The 21,210-nt window shown below is 42.7% G+C and overlaps 1 protein-coding gene across 1 annotated transcript in view; it reads left to right on the forward strand.

Annotated features, from left to right (window-relative positions):
- LAMA1 (laminin subunit alpha 1) overlaps positions 1-21,210 on the forward strand; it is a 549,300-nt gene that overhangs the window by 286,025 nt on the left and 242,065 nt on the right. Inside the window, exons 27-33 of the mRNA XM_078687536.1 lie at positions 2,999-3,126; positions 3,378-3,498; positions 7,655-7,792; positions 10,254-10,375; positions 10,705-10,791; positions 14,468-14,661; positions 15,920-16,062. Coding sequence (XP_078543662.1) covers positions 2,999-3,126; positions 3,378-3,498; positions 7,655-7,792; positions 10,254-10,375; positions 10,705-10,791; positions 14,468-14,661; positions 15,920-16,062 — 933 coding nt within the window. The remainder of the gene's footprint in view (positions 1-2,998; positions 3,127-3,377; positions 3,499-7,654; positions 7,793-10,253; positions 10,376-10,704; positions 10,792-14,467; positions 14,662-15,919; positions 16,063-21,210) is intronic.

Raw genomic sequence — 21,210 nt, forward strand, 5'->3', positions numbered from 1 at the left:
GTCCTCCCCCTGCTTTGGACAGCTCAGCCCCACCCTGCACCACTCCTAGTACTGAGTCAGTATGGAAAAATAAAATGATAATTACATTGTGGTATTAGCATTTTATTTTTCCTTTTGAACTGCTCATAGAGCGGTGGGGCGTTGCTCCTCCGCCTTGGCTGAGGAGCCGTCACTGGGTGCAACGAAGTAGTTCTCCTGGTAACCTGCCTGTGTCCTGCCGCCTTGAAGCTTGCTTCATTTTCCGTCTCACTCACAATCCCAGCACGCAAATACGGATGGGGATGTATAACGTAACCTATACATGTTTTACCCTGGCACAGCCTTTCATGATGTTAAAATAAACTGATTTAAGGTGCCTAACATTAGTTCAGAGGGGAAAATGGGAGTAGGAGCTTTACCTCTTAAGTTGTGAGGCACTACCCAACTTTACATGCAGATTTACCTTCTGTGATGCCAATACTTAGCAATGTGATCATCTGCAATGAAATGTCCCTAAACACTTTGATGCACTTATTCTGCTGGGGCTAGTTGCCAATCCTCCCACTGCCTGACCTCAGTGAAGCTTCTTCCCTGGACCATGCAAGGCTGTCTCCTAGAGCATGAACTCTTCCCAGTCCATTGATGCAGTCCTGTCCACTAGCGCTTTGAGGAATTCTCTTCCCCTATCACATTGGACCCTCTACAGCTTCCCAATTCAGACTCTGTGCTGCTCCTCCAGAGCCGGTACTTTTTGATCGGCAGACTGCACTGGACCTGCTTTGACCCCACAGAGCCGGTGCAGCTACCCACTCCCTGGACTCAGTACTCTTGTCCTTGCCTACCTTTCCCTGTGAGGTCCATATGAAACCTGTGTTGCCTCAAACCCTTTTCTCTACACTGCCCCCCTCTCCTTTAGTTTCCTGGGACGCCCCTGGTGAAGCCAGCACTACAGACTTAACCCTGCATTACTCCATCCATGGCACCTGTCATGGGCCTGTGACGCTCAGTTGGTGAGAACACACCTTCTCCCCAGTCAAACCCCAGGCCACATTCCACTCTGTTTCCTGTATAAGACTGCAAACCAGAGACCCCCCAACTCATCCCATGGGCATGCAGTGAAGTCAAGGCTCTGTCTGGAACCAGACAGCAATGCCATCAAGCACACATACAACACAACACAAACCCTGGGGACTCCTTTAACATTTATTTAATCGAACTTGGTCCTAGGTCACCACAGTGTATTGTTCTCCTTTTTGACAGTTAGAACCTGCTTCAACATTTGGCAAATTAAACAAGGGCAGATTTACAAGCACTTTGCGCCACTTTTGCACCGCTGTTGCATCACTTTTTGTGATGCAGCAGCTGTGTAGACAATGCTCACTGTTGCGGCCCATTTACAGTGTGACACATCTAGAAAGATGCATCAACTTGTAAAGCCCTGCACAACATCATACCTGCATCAGGTATAATGTATGCAGGGTGGGCGTTCACACCGGGAAAGTCTTGTAGAAGTGATGCAGTGAAATCTACAAGATTTCACTGTGCCACTTCTAGGACGCCACTGAGTCAAAACCCTACGCCTGCTTGGAGCTGTTGTAAGGAGTGACGCAGTGTATTAGGACTAGCCCTCCCTATGCATTGCTGGAGTTGTGTCGTGCTTGCAACACGCCTCCAGCAATGAATTACTTTTGCACCGACAGATGCGTCAACATTTTTGATGCATCTGTCAGTCCTTGCGCCATGGCGCATCCATGGTGGCGCAAGGGTTTCGCACGCAGGTGCAGGGAAACTGACGTATCTATACGGATGCGTCAAGTTCTTGTAAATAATCTCCACTGTATTTTAGGCGTGTGTTGTGGCTCTCAGCATTTGTAGGCTACACACTGTGGTGTCCAGTGATTACCCCCAGCCCCAAGGAAGAGAGTTGTAAATAGAAACATGCCTTGGGGCCGCAGCTTGTAAACTGCGTTATTTCGGCTCACAAACATATATGGCCTGCGCTTTGGCAGCTCCAGTTTTGATTTGGGCATCATAATAGTGTTGGGGTGTGTTGGTGCTTGGTTCGACTTCACCATAAACTAAATAGACACCAACTGGCAGATGCATCAAAGTTATGTTTTGCGAGTCCTTAATAGCGAATTTTAAGGAATCGCTATTAAAGACTCGAAAAACGGGATGCATGTAGGAATTGCAATGTTATTAGCGATTCCTACATATTCCTTATTAGCGATTCGGTAATAGCTAATCGCTAATAAAGAATGGCTTTCCCATTCATTCCTATGGGCCTAAAGGCCCGTAGGAATGAATGGGAAAGCCATTCCTTATTAGCTATTACCGAATCGCTAATGTTCCGCTATTTCAAGGGTGCCAGGGTGTCCAAAGGACACCCTGTTGCACCCCTGAAATGGACCTGTGCACAAATGTTACACACACACATGCCCTAAGGGCATGTGTGTGCGCAACATGTAACTTTGAAAAATGCACAAAAGTGCATTTTTCAAAGTTTTAGCAAATTACCATGAAGTTCAACTTCATGGTAATTTGCTCCCCCTATTAGCGAATTCGCTATTTTTTGGGTTTCATGCATTGCATTTCAGGAATCTCAATTTGGGGTTCCTTAAATGCAAGAGCAATTTAAGGAATCGCTATTTAGAGATTCCTTAAATTGCGATTTCTGCATTTGGGATGATGCATCCCAATTGCAAAAATACCGGGAGCAAACGGCCAGATTCTGAGAATCTGCCCGTTTGCTCCCGGTATTTTCTTTGATGCATCTGCCTGCAAGTCCCATTTAAGGTCACCAATCCTCAGATCTAACAATTTCAGTTTTGGCATAACATTGATTTTTTTCAAAAAGGAGTGGGCCTGAAAGGATGAAAGCTGGTTCTTGAAAATACAACGCTAGCCATTGGGTCATAATTGTGCAATGATTCTTCATAGTACACAAATGAAAAATTAAATTAATGTTCTTCTTTTTTTATAAATTCGTCCTCGCTGGACATTTTGTTTTTGTCCCCAGAATTCCTGGAAATATTTCAACTCGGTGTCCGAGAGCCCTGTCAGTCGTGCAGACTTCCTCTCTGTTCTGAGCAACATTGAGTACATCCTCATCAAGGCCTCGTACGGCCAAGCACTGCAGCAGAGCAGGTGAGACATCAGAGTAAGACCTACACAGTAAGATCACAGTGTTACCTATATGGATAACAGTGACGTTCACAATCGTAAAAGATTACCCATAATTTAAGGTTCAACTTAAAGCAAAATGTGTAATTGAAAGAGCCGCTTTTAGGTTTGAAATAAATTTCTTCATAAAAGCATAAATTATTATTTTAAAATGTCTTTGTATAATATTTTATCTAAAAGTGTTGTTTTACACTTTTTTCCCTCTTGTACTTTAGAATCTCCAATATCTCAATGGAGGTTGCCGTTCCAGCAGAGGACATGCACTCCAGCAGGGAAGCCGCCTGTCTTATGGAGATGTGCGACTGTCCAGCAGGCTACGCTGGGCTGTCCTGCCAGGTAAAGGTCACACGATAAATGCTCAGAATAAATGCAGTTTTTTTGATCTAGTTACGATCGGCCAGTAATCAAGTTTCAGATCCAATCTCTGTTTGCGTCCAGAACTAAACTATAACGTGGACACGAATTGATTCATCCCGCGATATCTGCCCCACATAACGCACGTGCATTACAGTTTGCGCTTCTTGCAATGGGGAAGCGCGTACTATTTGAGTTTTGGGGCATATTAGCAAGGTCCTGCGATAATTATCGCTCAGCGCTTTTAGTGCGAGGATAATTATTGCAGGCTAACGCTGGATTCCATTGCGGAGATAGCATGCTGTCAGCAACGCTTATCTCCCAAGCGATAGGAATCCATGCGTTAGCTGGTAAACAGTGTGATTATCGCTGGAAATCCACCGATAATCACCCTGCAACCAGCGAAACCTTGCTGATAGGGCAGGGTGATCTTAGCCATGAAATCCACCTCCCATTGGATTACATGGCTAAATCTGAAAATTAGCAGACGTAAAAAAGCAGCGTTAACCGTGGTTAGCGCTGCTTTTTTTGTCTCTAACACGGTTCCCGTAAAGCTTAATAATAGGAGAAATATCACTTAAGCGACATTACTCCTATTATTTTGCTCTGGAACGCCCACGTTGCATCTCATTAGAGATGCAAAGGGAAGCATAGTGGAAAAGGGTGCTAACGTGCGATTTTGCATGTTAGCACCCTGTTGTTGATAGGGCTATATTTTATCTCCGCTTTTTTGGCTTTAAAAGCCAAAGAAGCGGAGATAAAGCCCTTGATAATATGCCCCTTTATTCCCTGCTCAAAGGTGTCAAACTTGGAATTGGACACAATATGAGCACCAGCGCATTTTGTGTGCCTCAGCACCGCAGCTGAACGTAAATTAGGGGGTGTGGTGCAATTTTGTGTTCCCTTCTTGACTGGAGTCTTTATTACAGTGGCAATATGACTTATGTAAAAAAAAAAAAAGTGGGGCTTCTGAAAGTTTTTTTAATAATAATGCTCTGCTGCTTTCAGGATGGCGGCTTTATATTTGAGCCAAAGTTTATAATCTAACCTTAATTTTGTTTTTGATAAAATTGTTAAGGAGTCAAACGTTTTGCTTTGTTCTGCCATCTAGTGGTTTTTCGGACAAAGTGCATCTTGATATTTGAAAGTTTTCTTTCAGTGCCGGCTGCTTGTGGCTGTGTCTGTAATAAGAAGCTATGAGGTCTTTCTTTAGGGCCCTAGGGCAGTGCCGTCTTAACTCATGGGCAAGCTGGGTAGTTGCCCAGGGCCCCCACGAGCATGGGGCCCCCATGCAGACCAGAATTTAACAATCATTTTCAGTTAAACATTTTTATTCCTGTGAGTAGTTGTGTAGGCAAGTCACAGTGCACTGCTTTGCCTGGGAGCCTATAATGCTGTTAAGATTGCCCTGCCCTAGGGTAGTCAGTGGTTACTAGGCAATATCCTGTGTTGGTGCTGTAGTGTACTCATGTCAAGGGCTACCAGCACTATTGCACCCCATTTGCTTAACCAAATAGGGCTTGATTTAGAGGTTGGGAGACAGGATACTCTGTCGCAAACAAAATGTAGGACTCTGTCCTCCAAACCCTCAGCTTCCCGCCTCATTTAGGGTCAGGCATATTGTAAGTTTTCCATCAATGGAGCTCCCATTGGCTCCACCGATGGAATACTTCATTCGATGGCCTGACAAACGAAGGCCCTTTGGAGGAAGGACTTTACACCGCCTGCCCTATTTAGGGTGCACGGTGTAAAAAGTATGTTTTTCCTCTCCCTCACACCCAGAAAAACCTGGCAGTAAAAGGACAGGAAAAAATGATAATGACCCCGTCACCCTGGAAGGTAACTTCAATGGTGTAGGAGCAATTTGTTTGTCTTTTTTTTTGTTTTTGAAAAACAAACTCCTACTTCAGGAATTGTTTTCGACAAGCAAAAAATCTTTTGACAAGTTTGATGGTCGACTTTCATGTCTGACAGTATTGTCCATCAAACATTTCCCACACTGACAGAAACTGCAGTGCCAAGAGGTCCTTGCCAATGTCTAGACGTGTCCACTGAATCGATGTACAACTCTAAATTTGGCAGATGGAGGTCCCTCGGAATTACAAATGAATTGTCCTTTGCAATCCTAACGTAGTAAATTCTGTCCGCCTAACTGACTCTGCAGGGGTAGTGAAGTTGCGTAGCCAAGGCTTAATATTCCAACAGGTGGTTGGGTTTATAAACACGGAAGGAGCATTAAAAGGTGAACACAGTAAAGAGTGTACATTAAACTGAATATCCAGTTGTTGCCAAAACATCTTTAACAAATATGTATTTATTAATGGGTGGGAAAATAGATCTTTAAAACTACATCACACAAAAAAGAACGATTCTGCTGGCAGAAATACAACACCGACTGTACACACTAGGTGCTGGCTTTAACTTGAAATTGGATGACATGTATGGTGATTTTCTAAGGGCAATTTATAGGGTGCTTAGAAGGCTTGCCTGAACTTGCAAGAGTTTGTGTACTCTAAATGGTCAATGGAGCAGACATACTACTCAAAATAATGCATCATTCAGAGAGTAGTATAGCTGTTCCTTCACTAAGTACCCACAAATTCAAGAAATTAAGCAGCTTACCAACCAAACTGGAACAGTTCAGAGTGCCAAATGAAGATTCAAACAATGCTTCTGTGTCCAGCTTACAGAGTTACAGCGCGTCGAGTAGTGTGGTGTTCCGGTGCACCGTGATGCGTAACGAGTGGGAGAGACCAGGTAGGGCATTAGCAGGTCTCTCATCTCTGCAAATTGACTGGATGGTAAATAGTGAAGCACAGTCACAATAATATCACCTTACAGTATCATAGTTATATGGACAGTATCTTTGTTGCCGCCCAGTCTCACGTGGGGAGGATCCAAATATCCCCGGGCACCCAGTAGACCCACAGTCTTGACCAGTAGGGTTTACGAAGTGGGGTGTAGGGTTGCCGTATAGGAGAGCTTCAAACTCATATTGAATCTGAACTTTAAGGACCAGAGTGATGGTTCACATGCTTCCAGAGCATGTGGATCAACGTTATCCAACAATACATCGCTTCAAGGCCAGGAGCGAAGAGGAACATCCTCTCTGTCTCTCTGGACCTGCATTGGGGCACATATTGGATCCCTGGGGCTGTTGGACAGGTTGGGAGGATTTCAGACTCACCAGCATTACAGTCATGAAACGCTTCTTTGCAGCATTTTTAAATTGCACAGAACATCCATTACATATAAGACTCAAAATAATACTCAGCAAGGTCTCTTGAGATCCACATTTCATGCATAATATGAGATGAGATATCATGAGATTGCATGTATAATATTCCTCTACAGAATATTTGTGTGGCTGCTGCTTGTAGATAGATTGGGTCGTTTGCAAAACCTATCTGTACTGAAACAGACACGAGGCTACATAATCATACACAGATCTCTTTAAATTGTTGACACCCACAACATCATTATTTAGTAATTATAAATTGTTATTATCAATTAAAATCCACAGCACCGCAACATGTTGCTGCAATTCTAGTAACTTTTGATCCATTTGAGCTAGATGTTAAAATCTGTAGATTTTGCACAGATGATGGATTATGTGGCAAATCCATAATTATTCTGAAAATTCTGCGACCACAAAATCATATGATTACAGTGGCTCTGGCTATGATAAACAGTTGTACGGTTGCACTTTCAAACCCTGTTTTGTTGTTGAATAGCACTGTACATAACACTTGTTATGTTTATCATACATAATAGCAAAAGTCGATTTGCACTTCTTACCTTTATATGAACTGTTCCAATTAGTCTTTCTTCTTCTTCTTTCTAAGGAGGGTGGCATAATAAATATTAGTATCAACAGAAGAGAGGAGGAATCACCCTTACTCATTGTACTCTTAAAGTTGGGCATCTGGTGTGCAGGCTGAAGTGCTGCAGACCTCCCAGGTTCAGGCAACTTGACTGATTGTGGTTGGATCTCCACGCTCGCTCTCCATCTTATTTGTGTGAGATCTTGTCCCTTGAGCTATGATATCTCTGCTTCAATGTTAATCATTGATAAGAGTCTCTCACACCTCTTCACTCTTTCGCTCTCTATCTCTCTCTCTATCTCTCCTTCCTCCAGGAATGTGCACCAGGCTTCTACAGGGAGAAACTTTCAGATCTACACGTGAGAGGACCTCGTCCATTGATTGCCCCTTGTGTACCATGCCAGTGTAGCAATCACAGTGAGAAATGTGATCAGGAAACTGGCAAATGTCAGGTATGTAGCAGTGTGGTGTTTGCTATTCTGTTTTGCTGATGTTTGTGGTTTATAGAAAGTAATCTCTTTGATTTTTTTTCTTCCATTACCTCTTTAGCATGGATACTTTTCTTTCTATAAAATGCAGCAACAATCTTTAGTGACTATTATTCCTAAACATATTTCAAATGAATGAATCAGTTGATTAAACATAATGGAGGCCAGGGCAACTTATATCAACACTTAACTTTAGCTCTCTTTGTTTCTTCCTTATGTCCCTTAAAACACAGCTTTTCTAATCTCCTTTTACCTGAAGTTAGTGTCTGCAGGGAGATTGTTGGTGGGAGAGCGGGGGCCTGTCTTAGAGTTCTTCAGCCCTTTGTGGCCAATGCTGTTTATCACTGGTCTCTGAGAGCCATAACAGTAGTGTGTTCCTAATTAGGTTAAACAAAATCTGGAAAGAAAATGGTGCAGCGGGTCTTAAATGATTATAAGAAAGGAGTCTGTAAGGAAAAAGCTAATTATTATGCTAATGCTATCCTAGAAGGTCAAAAAAGGATAAAAAACGTTTTTACATTATACTCGAATGATAAAATCTGGAGTTTGTCAGGTAAGTAACTAAACCCTCACAATCACTCTGTGATAATCTTACTCAACCTTTTGAGACCAATGTTAAAAATTCTAGAGGACATTAGCCCTAAAGCTGCCCTATCAGATGTGAGAAATGAAGCATTAATGGCTGTCCTATCAGGAATGAATGACTCCAGTTTGGCAGTTATCCATTTTAATAAGCTAGAATCTTTTGAACCAATGTCTGAGGATGGTTGCCGAGCAATAGCAATGTCTACAACTTCAGGCTCACCCCTAGAGCCTCTAACACAAAGAGTCTGGAAAGATATGGCTGATTAATTACTCCCCCCACTACTACAGATATGTAACCAATCACTGGAACTAGGCTCTGTCCCATGGGCCTTGAAAACAGCTATAGTCACTATCCTATTAAGAAAGTCCTCTGAAGACCCTCTTGTTCTTAATGATTACAGACCAATATCATGACTCCCTTTTCCTGTAAAAGTCCTAGAACAATATGAGAGCAAGAAATTGTCACTGCATCTTGAATATCTAAAACTCCTAGAAAAGAAGCAGATTAGATATAGAACAGGGCACGGAACTGAATTAGCCCTGCTATTGGCATTGGATGAACTCTAGATGAGGGTGGATAGTGGTCAGTCAGCGGTTCTGATGCTACTCGAGTTTTTATGTTGTTGAACTAATAGAGTCCCCATTAAACTTTCTTTGAATTTCTGGCCACTGACAAATGATGATGTTTCCTAGGCATGCTGAAGTTCACCATATGCTACAAACATATATAATAAAAGGAAAAACAATAAAATAAACTGCTGTTCTAATCCTCTGGTATATGCTATAGTTGGGAAAATACTGAAGTTGAAAAATAATAAAAAAAGAGCAATTCTCCAGTACTGGATAATGCACACACCCCAATTCAAAATTAACTCCAATAAAATTTTGGAGTGAATCTAGCTCATGTCTTTCATTCATCTGAATGGAGAAAAAGGGATCAAATCAATGGCATGGTTCAAAGTAGGGGCCAGGTTGCATTTAAATGTACAGTCCTGGAAGGTATACAGAAGTGATAGTGGTCAATCTGGTTTTCCTGTAGTTTCACAAGATAAAGAGTCTGTAGCTCTCGATTTATTCAGATTGTCCTGTAACCCTGTACTTACTCAAACAAAGCCAGAGATTCATGTAGCTATTAAAACTTTCAAAGCCAATTAATGTTTGGTGGGCAGCCTGACTGTTCACCTTGTGAGCAGCGCTCAGCCACCCTTTCTCCTTGTAGAGGACCACACATAATATATAGAGTTCTTCTCCTTCATAGCAGATGTCTCGTTGGCTTTGGTAGATCCGCTGTTATTAAGGATGCTTAGAAGCTTCAGATGAATGACATGGGTTTTGCCCATTTGCCATTGTTTTAAATTTTTTTGTCTGATAGGAGCTCCCAAAGTTAATTTTTTTTTTAGAAAAACAAAACAACCATTTGTTATAGAATAGCAAAAAACACGAATATTCTAGGCATACAGAGATCTTTCTTCATCTATTTTGGGACCATTGCTTCTCGTTCCTGACTGGTCCTGCCTCGCATGGTGGTTTTGGACTGACCCGCCCTAAATAGGTAGGGACTTTGTTATCTTGTGGCTGACCGACCACTGTGTTGACGGTTTCCTACATCGAAGCCAGCTGAGACATGACCGGTGGAAATTCAATGGTTCCTCCAAATCTAAATAGGACTGCAAAACCAGAAGGTAGAAGAACAAAGTACTTTCCTTATTTTAGCAGATGACTCAAATCCACCAGTGTCTAAATAAGCCCCTTTGTTGCAGGGTGTTAGAATGGCTGCATTTCAGCTGGAGCTCACAGTAACCCTTTTTTGTTTTACCATAACGATTGGTTTGTTTTGCAGGAGTGCAGAGATAACACAGCGGGGGATCACTGTAATACCTGTGCACCTGGATACTATGGGAGAGTAACTGGATCCATCAGTGATTGCTCTCTGTGTGCTTGTCCTTACCGCAGCCCAAACAGGTAAACAAGAATTGTTAGAACTGTTTCACATTTTGTTATTGCAAAGGGTGTGTTGTGTGAGAAAGAGTTTGGAAGTTAACAAAAGTAGGATTATCACCCTGATTCTACTTCTGGGGAGCAGGAAATAGAGGGGCACATTCTAATCTTCACTCAGTGTCACGGTCATGTGAATATTAGAACACTCTAATTGTTCAGAAATTGCAGCCCTATGTGTAGTTCATTATTTGAAACCACAAAGGCAAGGTGTGCACATCAAATTAGTTGCATTATGTTTTTCACTTTTTTTGTTGATATACTGATTCATGGTTTGTAATTTATTTTCCTCTTAGCTTTAGCCCCACATGTGTGCTAGAAGGAGTTGAAGACTTTCGCTGTGATGCCTGCCTTGTCGGATACGAAGGGCAACATTGTGAAAGGTACAGAACACAATGCAAAGCTTTTGTATACAGCACTAACAATTAGGATTTCTAGGAATTTTCAAGGTCAAAAGTAATTATGCAAGGTGTTGCACTATACATAAACTTGTGTCTATATTTTTTATGTATGTGGCCCTCCTTACGGTAACTATATGTGAAGTCATTATTTCCTCTTGTGCTACTGATTCTACAGTCACTGTCCCTAAATAGTGACCTTGAATTTCACCATCTGACACTGAAGCATTAATTTAGTGTATGCAGTGTATGCAAGAGGATTTTGTAGCCTCTTCCTGCCAAACCTCTGTTCAGAAACAAGGACCTTCTCAAGATGTTGATCTTCATTTAGTGTAGTTCTTTTTGTTGATTGTGCTTAACTTCCCAATTGGACAATTCTTTTGTTTAGGCTGCTTTGTAATTAATGTGCCTGTGGGCAGAAGGACACACCATTGGTGAAGTCATTCCTAGGATTACCCCCTACACCCTTGCCTGTATAGTGTTCCTCCCTCCTGCACATGCTGACATGCACAGGAACACAATCATCAAGGAAATGCCCCAGCTTGCACCACCCTGTGTCTTAGAGGCCTGCATAGTTGAACAGGTTACCAGTAGGTGGCAGTTCTTTTACACCCATGCCCCTATCTGCCTCCTCGCTATCATGGCGGTGCCACCTCCAAAATGGTGGTGTGCTTGAAATGGAAACTCTAGACAAGATACATCGCCTTCATTCAAGTATTACTAGAGGCCTGCACAGCCACTGCTCTCAAGCCATAGCTAGCACCGACTCAAGCCTTGGGATAGGACCAACAGCACTCCTTCCTTCAGGGACTGATTTATCACATTCATCAATCCCAGAAGAGCCCACACAGACCTTTGAAGCCAAATCTGCAGTGGCACCGAAACCCTTGTCAACGCTAAAACAATCTCAATGTCAAAGGCACTATCGTCTCCAAGAGCACACTTGGCTCCAGGAACATCCTCTGTGGCCAGCTCCGAAGACTCTGAGCAACTCACCTTCCAGCAGATACAGGAATAGCTGGATGCTCACCAGAAATGCCTGTTCATCTCTTCTCAGACAAGCAAGACCACTACCAAGCTCCCTCCAAAGTCAAGATAGACTTTGCACTGAAAAAGAAAGCTTACGTTTGAAGAGTAAACTGCTTTGGAGTCTCCTCTACCTCCTAAAATCAAGAGGCAAAAGGACTGGAGCACCAGCCCTCATCCACCTCCTCCTCTGTAGGAAACTGGATTTTTATTGCACTAGTCCCCCACTTTTTGCCTGGCATATTATGTAACTTTGATTTTAGTGCACTGGGTTCCTGCAAGCCACTTCCCCAGTGCTAGCGTTCTTTCCCCAAAACAAGACAACTGGTCACTTGATCCCCAAGTGACCAAGCCTTTAGCACCACTAGTAAGAATTAATAACCTCTGGTACCTATTGTATAGGCACTAAAGAAGGCCCCTTAGCGCTGCAGCATATCTTATGGCACTCAAAGCGACCCAGCACCAAACTCATACAGGCTGCGACCGCAGGCTGCGTGACAAGGTACTCCAAAAAGCGAAAACACTTCATGTAATGCTTGTAAGTCACCCCTACAGCAGGCCGAACAGCCCTAAGGCAGGGTGCATTATATTACTTGTGAGGAAATATCTGCATGAGCCGATATGACCCTGTGCTGGCCAGTTCCATTACTGGGTTACTGTGGTTAAACAGTGAAAATGTGTTCGGAAATGGGGTGTATAATATGGTTTGGTGGTGTAACCTCTCCATATAATACACTTACCAACCCCTTTATGTCGTGTAAGTTTTGTCTGTAAAACCCTGAGCTCAACCCTGGGTAACAGTGGCATAGAGCAGTAAGGCTTACACAGAGGAACACATGTTACACATTTAAACCGCACCAAAACAATTGAACAAAAAATCAACACAACACTCAATAAATCTGACACTGATTTATAAAAATAAACGGTATTTTTATAAGTATTTAGCAACTAGAACAAAAAAGATCCACCGGAAGGTTCCAGAGATATAGATTTTACAAGCAATGATAAATCGAAGCAATTTCACTCAACCATGGACAAGCATTGGCAAAGTCAAGAAATTGGACACTTAAAAACTTTTTCAAGGAAAACTTAGGTAAGTGCAAATGCGGTAGGTTATAAGTGCTTTATTCAACCAACTCTGGCAGGGAGGTACTCACAGAAGAAGCCGTCACTCAGCAGTTGCAGGCACTTTATCTGTGTAACAGTGGATTCCTATAGAGTGGTCCTGGTGCAAGGGATGAAGGATGCTGAAGATCCTCCAAGGATGCTATGGGTGTGACGCGGTCGACAAGGGTCTTCCTGCAGGGATTCCTTGGGTTACGAAGATGTTGATGGGGTGCTGGTAGCAGGGTCAACGTCCCACAGAGAGCTCTCCAGTCAGGCCGAAGCCCATTCGCCACCGGATTACCAGTCGCCCATTGTCGTGGTCACAGGCCAGTCCTTCTTCCAATTTGGTCAAGATATGAGTTCTGGGTGCCAGGGGTGCCCTATCTATCTGCAGAATATGCTCTCAGGGTCGTATGTGGTTGTTAGCCAATGGTCTATCAGGTTCCTTCCCTCCTGATGACCACTTCCTGGGAAGTGTGGCATCTGGCTATCTCAGGATGCACCATTCTAGCCACTCCCAAGATTGCGAGACCCCTCTATCAACACTTAGATTGACAACTGGCTTCCCCTCTTCTGTCCCCAGGGTCAGCTTATCTGCCCAAAAATAGAGTAGCTCCTCTTCTAAGAGTTTCCCAGTTGCACTTCACAGGCTGCTTCTCCTTTGAAACGTACCTTTTGGGCTAACACCCATATGGCTTACTGCAGGAGGGAGGTAACACATCTATTCCATGCAGGCCCCTATTGTGTCCTTTCCTTGGAGTTGTTAGCATGTCTCCCCAGAAGAGCATAAAGCTGAGCCATTACACCAGTACTTAAGAGTCAAAACAGGCAAAAAGTGTGTGTTGGGGGTAAACCGGCAAAAAGCCAGGGGGCATATTACCAAGCAGGGCCTTAAACTTATCGCAGTTTTAGCGGCAGAAAACAGCCGCTAAAGTGGCGATAATGGGCTTGATAATATGCCCTGGAGAATTCCAATAGAAGCCCATGTTCACACCAGAACATGAGTTTCTATTGGAAATCTCACGGGCATGTTATCAAGCCCATTATCGCTGCACTGCCGCTAAAACAGCGATAATTTTTAACGCTCTGCTTGATAGTATGCCCCATGTTTCCTTACAAAGTGCTCTTGCAAACCTTTGAAAGCAAATATATTAACTTGACTTGAACATTGTGGCTAAGGGCAGGGCCGGACTGGCTACCGGGCGTTTTGGCATGCTGCCAAGCTGGGGGTTGATTTCTTTGATGGGGACCTGCGTGTGCTGAACGAAATTCATTTTGCTTTGTTTATTTCGTAGCACATGCATGTCTCCATCAATGAAATAAGCCCCCACCTCAGTGACATCAGCCCCCAGCTAAGCAGTATGCCAAAACGCCCAGAGCCAGTCCGGCCCTGGCTAAGGGTTTAACCTAGAATTCAATACAGAATAATGTGGTATATATTTCTGACATTAATCATTTTCTTGTGTTGATTTCAAGACTTGCCCATTTTGACCCTAACTTGTGCTTATGTTAATCTGTGTGCTTCTAGATGCTCCTTGGGATATTATGGAAACCCCAGTGAACCTGGTGGCAGCTGTCAGCAATGTGACTGCAACCCTAATGGCTCTGTGCATGGTCACTGTGACAGGCAATCTGGGCAGTGTGTCTGCAAGGATGGAGTGACAGGACGGCTGTGCGATGCCTGTCAGCCCAGGCATCTCCTTTTGGAAACAGAGTGCATCTGTAAGTGGTTTATCTTTTATAACTTTATAAAAAAAGACCTTTGTAGCAACAAAAAAACATCCCTTCAAGGTATTATGCTATATATAAAAAATTGCAAATGTATGGGGTTACAGTACCCATTGCCATCATGCATCAGCATCACAGTCTGTTTCAGCAGGGCAGATCTGGAGTGGGATGCAGTCCAATTTGATATGCCTTCGTTGTGAAGTAGATTAACTTTGTGGTCCAGAATTATTAACTCATTGCACCCACCGACTGGCTTTCTGTCAAAAAACTGATGCAAGCCTGGTATAAAATGTTTTGTTGGAGTTTACTTACCATTATGAATCATGATTTGCATTGTAAAGTTGCCAAAAGTAACGCAAAGTAGCAAAAGGCACTACTTTGCGCTACATTGCGTCAATTGGGTGTGCTATTTGTGATACATGGGCATTCTTGTGTTTTGAAACAAATCTCTAACTACTAGCATTGGTAGGCAGGGAATTTGATTAAATTATGCCTGCTGATGATGGTAGGTGTAACAGTGGAACAAATTTTAAATATTTCCACATTTTTCCAACTGCACTGTACAGCACACAAAAATTGTGAAGGGTATTAAAGCACAGTATTTTGTACTAGATGGGTCCCTTTCAGTGCAAAAACTATGTTTAAAAGAACACACCCATCCTTTCACAATGGTGCAAGGATGAGTGCTTTGGCACAAGGTAGCCTAAGTGTGCCTGCTCAGGGGGAAGGAAATATAGCTCTGTATCTGTGGTTGCTGCACTGCTTTGCTGTATAATGCTCAACCTTTATAAAGTGACATATTTATTTGGAAATGTTTTTAGTTTTGACGTAGCATGTCTAATTTTTTAAATGGTCACATTACTAGAAGATAGACTTTGCTAAAATCTCCCCAAAATGTTTCATAATAATCTCTTTGTCATTTGGCCCCAGGTATTAAACGTAGTGCCTGATTTAGAGTTTGCAAAAGGGGCTATACCCGCCACAAACATGGCGATATTGTGCTGCCTCTTTACAGGTGCTTTAGATCCGAAGACTCTTGTCATAAGGCAGATGGGATATCTGCAACGTCATTTGTGACACAGTAACCTGTGAAGCAAACTCTAAATGAGGAATGTAATTATTGAACTATAACGTAAAAATATGAGGAGACTGCTTTTAACATTGAGGGCCTTATACAAATGTGCCCATTTGTGAATTCAACTTATGTAATTGTAAATTGACCTGAGTGTTTTGTAATATTTTACATTCCCAGCATGTGACGATGAGTGCACAGGATTACTCTTGAATGACCTTGATAGCTTGAGCTATGCCATCTCATTGGTAAACTTCACTGGAGTGGCTCTGACTCCACATAGCCTTGTTTCCAATCTTGCAAACGTCACACAAAACCTGAAGGTATGATATGTTAAGAAAATTTCAGACTGTATTTTGAGCGAATGTTTTTGCCGACTTAACTGTATTTGCATTTTATGTATGTGCACACCTTTGGCTAGTTACTGGTAGTTGTTGTATATATATATATATATATATATATATGTTTGTCGTAAACTACTTCCCCCTGTTCATCTGTGTTGTTGCAGATTCCTTTTATTACGATGGACTGCACAGTTTTTTTTAGTATGCTCCTGCCCATGCGAACTCCTCAATAAAGAGTAAAAACATCTAATCTGATTTTCTTCTCAAGCTTTTGCAGTTGTGCTTGCGACATCATACAATTTTCTGCAGCAAACTTTGCCTGGATCATTCGTGAACGTGTTCCAGATTCCTATGTATGGCATTATAATGCATGTTATGTTGTTATGTTACCTAGGCCATATTATCAAGAATGGGCGATACATTATCGCCGCTTTTATCGGCAGGAAACTGCAGCTAAAGCGGCGATAATGGGCTTGATAATATGCCCTTGTGAATTCCCATAGTAGCCAAGGTTAACACCAGAACCTGGGCTTCTATGATACTTCACAAGGGCATATTATCCAACCCATTAGTTTCCTGGCGATAAAAGAGGCGATAATGTATCGCCCATTCTTGATAATATGGCCCCTAGTTTTATAGAGTGCATGGCTACCCAAACTCGGGCGTCCCAGTGCTAGCAAACATAATGACACACGGTTTTGAGAGGACTAACTGAACAGGTGTGTCATTAATTGCTTTCTAAAGCTCACGAGAGTGTAGTTTGCTCTCAAGTGTATGGGGTGGGAGTTCCATAGTTTAGATGCCAAGTATGTGAAGGACCATCCTACACCTCTGGATCTTTTGATCTTTTGGATAACCAGGATGGAGCGATTGTTTGACCTCAAATCGTATGAGCTGTTGTGTGGACAATTAACTGGCTTAAAATATGTGGGCCCTGAGCATATTTGATCTTGTGGGAAATGCATAGGGCCTTGAACTCAATCCTTCTCTTTACTGGGAGCCAATGAAGACTTTGCAGTGCTGTGCGTAAAGAGTGAGATTTGGGAATATTTAGCAGAACGTGAACCGCAGCATTTTGAATGATCTATAATGTTTTTACCACTGAGGCCGGACTGCCCAAGTAAAGTGAATTGCATTAATCAAGTCACAAGAGTATAAGGTCCCGTACCACAATGCATAGTGGTTGGGTCCGGGAATCCTGACATAGTAAAATATTTTTCATTTTTGGTATTGATAATAGGCATAGTTCATGCCTTAGCTCACCACTAGTTTCTCTAGGTGCTGGTCTTACGGGACTGTGGATGTCACGAAGGGTACAATTAGGCATTTCAGAAATTTCAAATAATAAGCCAAAAGTAGCCATGCTTCAGTTGAGCATTATCAATAGGGCTGTGCAAATGAGTTAATTTTATACCAATTTAAAGTTTAATGAAGCCAAAAAGTAAGATGGCAAGCTGGTTGTAGTCACATATATAATGTTTGCTTTCTTTAATGTGTGCACACAGAAAGTAAGTATCAGGTTGTTTATTCGATGTTCTTTAGTTAAGCTTAGTAATGCTCAGTTAATAAGGAGCACTGCATAAAAATGTTTTATTACCACAGTGGTCTGCCAAAGAGGGAAACATTGTCTGCTTGTTTTTGCACGTTTTATGATTAACCAGACTGTCTACATACACTGGGTTTACTTAGCTGCCATTTTAGGAGAGGATGCACCCACAACAGCAGCTAGGGAAGATGTGATTTGGCAATGCAAGTGATTCCTACACTAGCCGAAACACTAGACTGTCATCTATGCAAAGTTACACAGCCATCTTGATAAAGCATTGAGAACAGTCAAAAGAACTTTTCAGCTGCCAAAATCGTCACATACCGGCAAACTCCATCAATACAGCACACCTATTTATGTAGGCTGATTCTATCCCAAATTAAAACTCTACAATCGTTGGTGAATTTATTGGCCAATACTTCTACCCATCAGAGCATGGTCCTGGAACAAGGTAACTTCACTGACATGGCCAACATATGTCTTCAAAGCCCAGTTTCTCACCTTTCACTACACTAAAGACCAAACAGGTCAGCTAATGGTACTCTCCGTCTGAAAAGGAAATTCTGTTACTCCAGTATTTTCACCCTTTTATGATGTACAGTGCAATGCCACTTCCAGTTGTTAGCAGATCTACCGAAAAATAATTGCAAATAAAGAGGCACAGCTTTTTGCCTAACTCCCGTCATATCAATAATTGTTTAATGATTTTGGACTCTGTTCTTGCAGTTTGAATAATCTTATGGAACTGAGACGAACAACATCCTTTTGAATTTTATTTTTTTTAAATGGAAGTAAATATGACTTATCAAAAACACAGACTAAGACATGAATACAAATTGTATTCTAGTAAAATACATACAACTGAGCACAGTCTGTTTGAATTGATTAAAATTCATCTTAATCAACAGTCCATTTCGACTTCACATGCCACAAATGAAAGTCAATTTCATTAGAAGCAGTCTTTGTTTTCATGACGTATACCAGCAAGACTGAGCACCAAGGTTGAAGCATTATCAGGTATGCTGACACCACGACTGATTTCGCATGTGCTGCCCTGCATTTCCTTCAGAGCCTGCTGCAGTTTAATTACCAGTGGATAAAGACATATAGATTCCTGTGTTATAGTAGAATTTGGTTTTTCCCTATGTAATTATTCTTTATTTTTATCTGCATCTCAAGAGTGCTCATGTGAGAGGAACATCTTAAACTAAGTTTCTTTTTCAAAATTATCATGTAAAGATGTAGGTCCCGATTATCAAAACTGTGCTCATGTAATTGAGAGTTAAATGTGCCAATGGCCAGGTATATGCATGTAAAGCCACTGTTGTAATTCAAAAAAGTTGGTTTGCACTCGTAAAAAAGAAATCACAGAATGTTTAATGCAAGAAACTAGCTTGCGCGCAGATTTCTCACCTCAAACTGCAGCATCTTAAGTTAAGATTACAATTGTGCATTTCAAGGTATTAGAAGGTTCCAAAAAAGTAACTTTTCATATATGACTGAGACTTCTAGACTCAGATTCCTTACCTTAGATCTATCCCAAGGCGCCAGACTGGACCCGGAAATTATTTTGAGCAGTACCTCTGCACACTAGTAGGCAGTGTTATTCAGCTCCACATGTCATTGTCTGGGTCATCCGTACCATAAGTGACGTGCAAGATGCCTATAAAGGCGCCACCTCTGCCCCCTGGCATCAGTTCTTTTCTTTCCATGCTGGTCACCACCTATCTGGAGAGTGCTAACCCCAGTCATTTTTTGACTGACACTTTTTTGACTTTATGTTTAACTTTTTAAACTGAGACATGCTGTATTCACTCTGTGGGCTTACATCCCGCCCCTGCTTTTCATTTGTTTATTCAAAAAGGGGGGTGGTGATGGACAGAGTATCTGAATTAAGCAGAACACTCCTACCCAGTCAAAAGATCAGGGCTTGATCCATCACCGTTTTTTAGCTCACTGCACCATCCCAGTTCAGAACCTGGCTACATGCAAATTAGTCTGACCCTGGCCCAGTGCATCATGGGAACAGGGCAGACCAAACTACCAAGCCAATTCTTTACTGGAAAGGAAACAAGCTTCCAGGTTTTACCGGTTTCTGGCATTACAGCCGTCTTCGGCCCGGCTTGCTTGAATCCTGATGGTGCAGTGAGCAAGGGACTCACATCTGAGCATACCCTTCCACACTTGTGGTGGCCAAAACGATTCAAAAAGGGGGGTGGTGATGGACAGAGTATCCGAATTAAGCAGAACACTCCTACCCAGTCAAAAGATCAGGGCTTGATCCATCGCCGTTTTTTAGCTCACTGCACCATCCCAGTTCAGAACCTGGCTACATGCAAATTAGTCTGACCCTGGCCCAGTGCATCATGGGAACAGGGCAGACCAAACTACCAAGCCAATTCTTTACTGGAAAGGAAACAAGCTTCCGGGTTTTTTGTTTTTTTTTACCGGTTTTATCACCACCCCCTTTTCTGAATCATTTTGTCCACCATAAGCGTGGAAGGGTATACTCAGACATGAGTCCCTTGCTCACTGCTCCATCAGGATTCAAGCAAGCCGGGCCGACGACGCCTGGAATGGCAGAAACCGGTCCCCGGAAGCTTGTCTCCTTTCTGGTGAAGAATTGGCTTGGTAGTTTGGTCTGCCCTGTTCCCATGATGCACTGGGCCAGGGACAGACTAATTTGCATATAGCCAGGTTCTGAGCTGGGATGGGGCAGTGAGCTAAATAACGGTGATGGATCAAGCCCTGATCTTTGGACTGGGTAAGAGTGGTCTGCTTAATTCAGACACTCTGTTCATCACCACCCCCTTTTCTGAATCATTTTGTCCACCATAAGCATGGAAGGGTATACTCAGACATGAGTCCCTTGCTCACTGCTCCATCAGGATTCAAGCAAGCTGGGCCGGAGACGCCTGGAATGGCAGAAACCGGTCCCCGGAAGCTTGTCTCCTTTCTGGTGAAGAATTGGCTTGGTAGTTTGGTCTGCCCTGTTCCCATGATGCACTGGGCCAGGGACAGACTCATTTGCATATAGCCAGGTTCTGAGCTGGGATGGGGCAGTGAGCTAAATAACGGTGATGGATCACGCCCTGATCTTTGGACTGGGTAAGAGTGGTCTGCTTAATTCAGACACTCTGTTCATCACCACCCCCTTTTCTGAATCATTTTGTCCACCATAAGCGTGGAAGGGTATACTCAGACATGAGTCCCTTGCTCACTGCTCCATCAGGATTCAAGCAAGCCGGGCCGACGACGCCTGGAATGGCAGAAACCGTTCCCCGGAAGCTTGTCTCCTTTCTGGTGAAGAATTGGCTTGGTAGTTTGGTCTGCCCTGTTCCCATGATGCACTGGGCCAGGGACAGACTAATTTGCATATAGCCAGGTTCTGAGCTGGGATGGGGCAGTGAGCTAAATAACGGTGATGGATCAAGCCCTGATCTTTGGGCTGGGTAAGAGTGGTCTGCTTAATTCAGACACTCTGTTCATCACCACCCCCTTTTCTGTTTCATTTGTTTATGTCAGTGTTTAAAAATCCATGCTTCTAAGTGGTTAATCTCTTTCCTATTTGTCCCACTTTT

The sequence above is a fragment of the Lissotriton helveticus genome, chromosome 4_1 (assembly GCF_964261635.1).
Source record: "Lissotriton helveticus chromosome 4_1, aLisHel1.1, whole genome shotgun sequence".
NCBI lineage: Eukaryota > Metazoa > Chordata > Amphibia > Caudata > Salamandridae > Lissotriton > Lissotriton helveticus.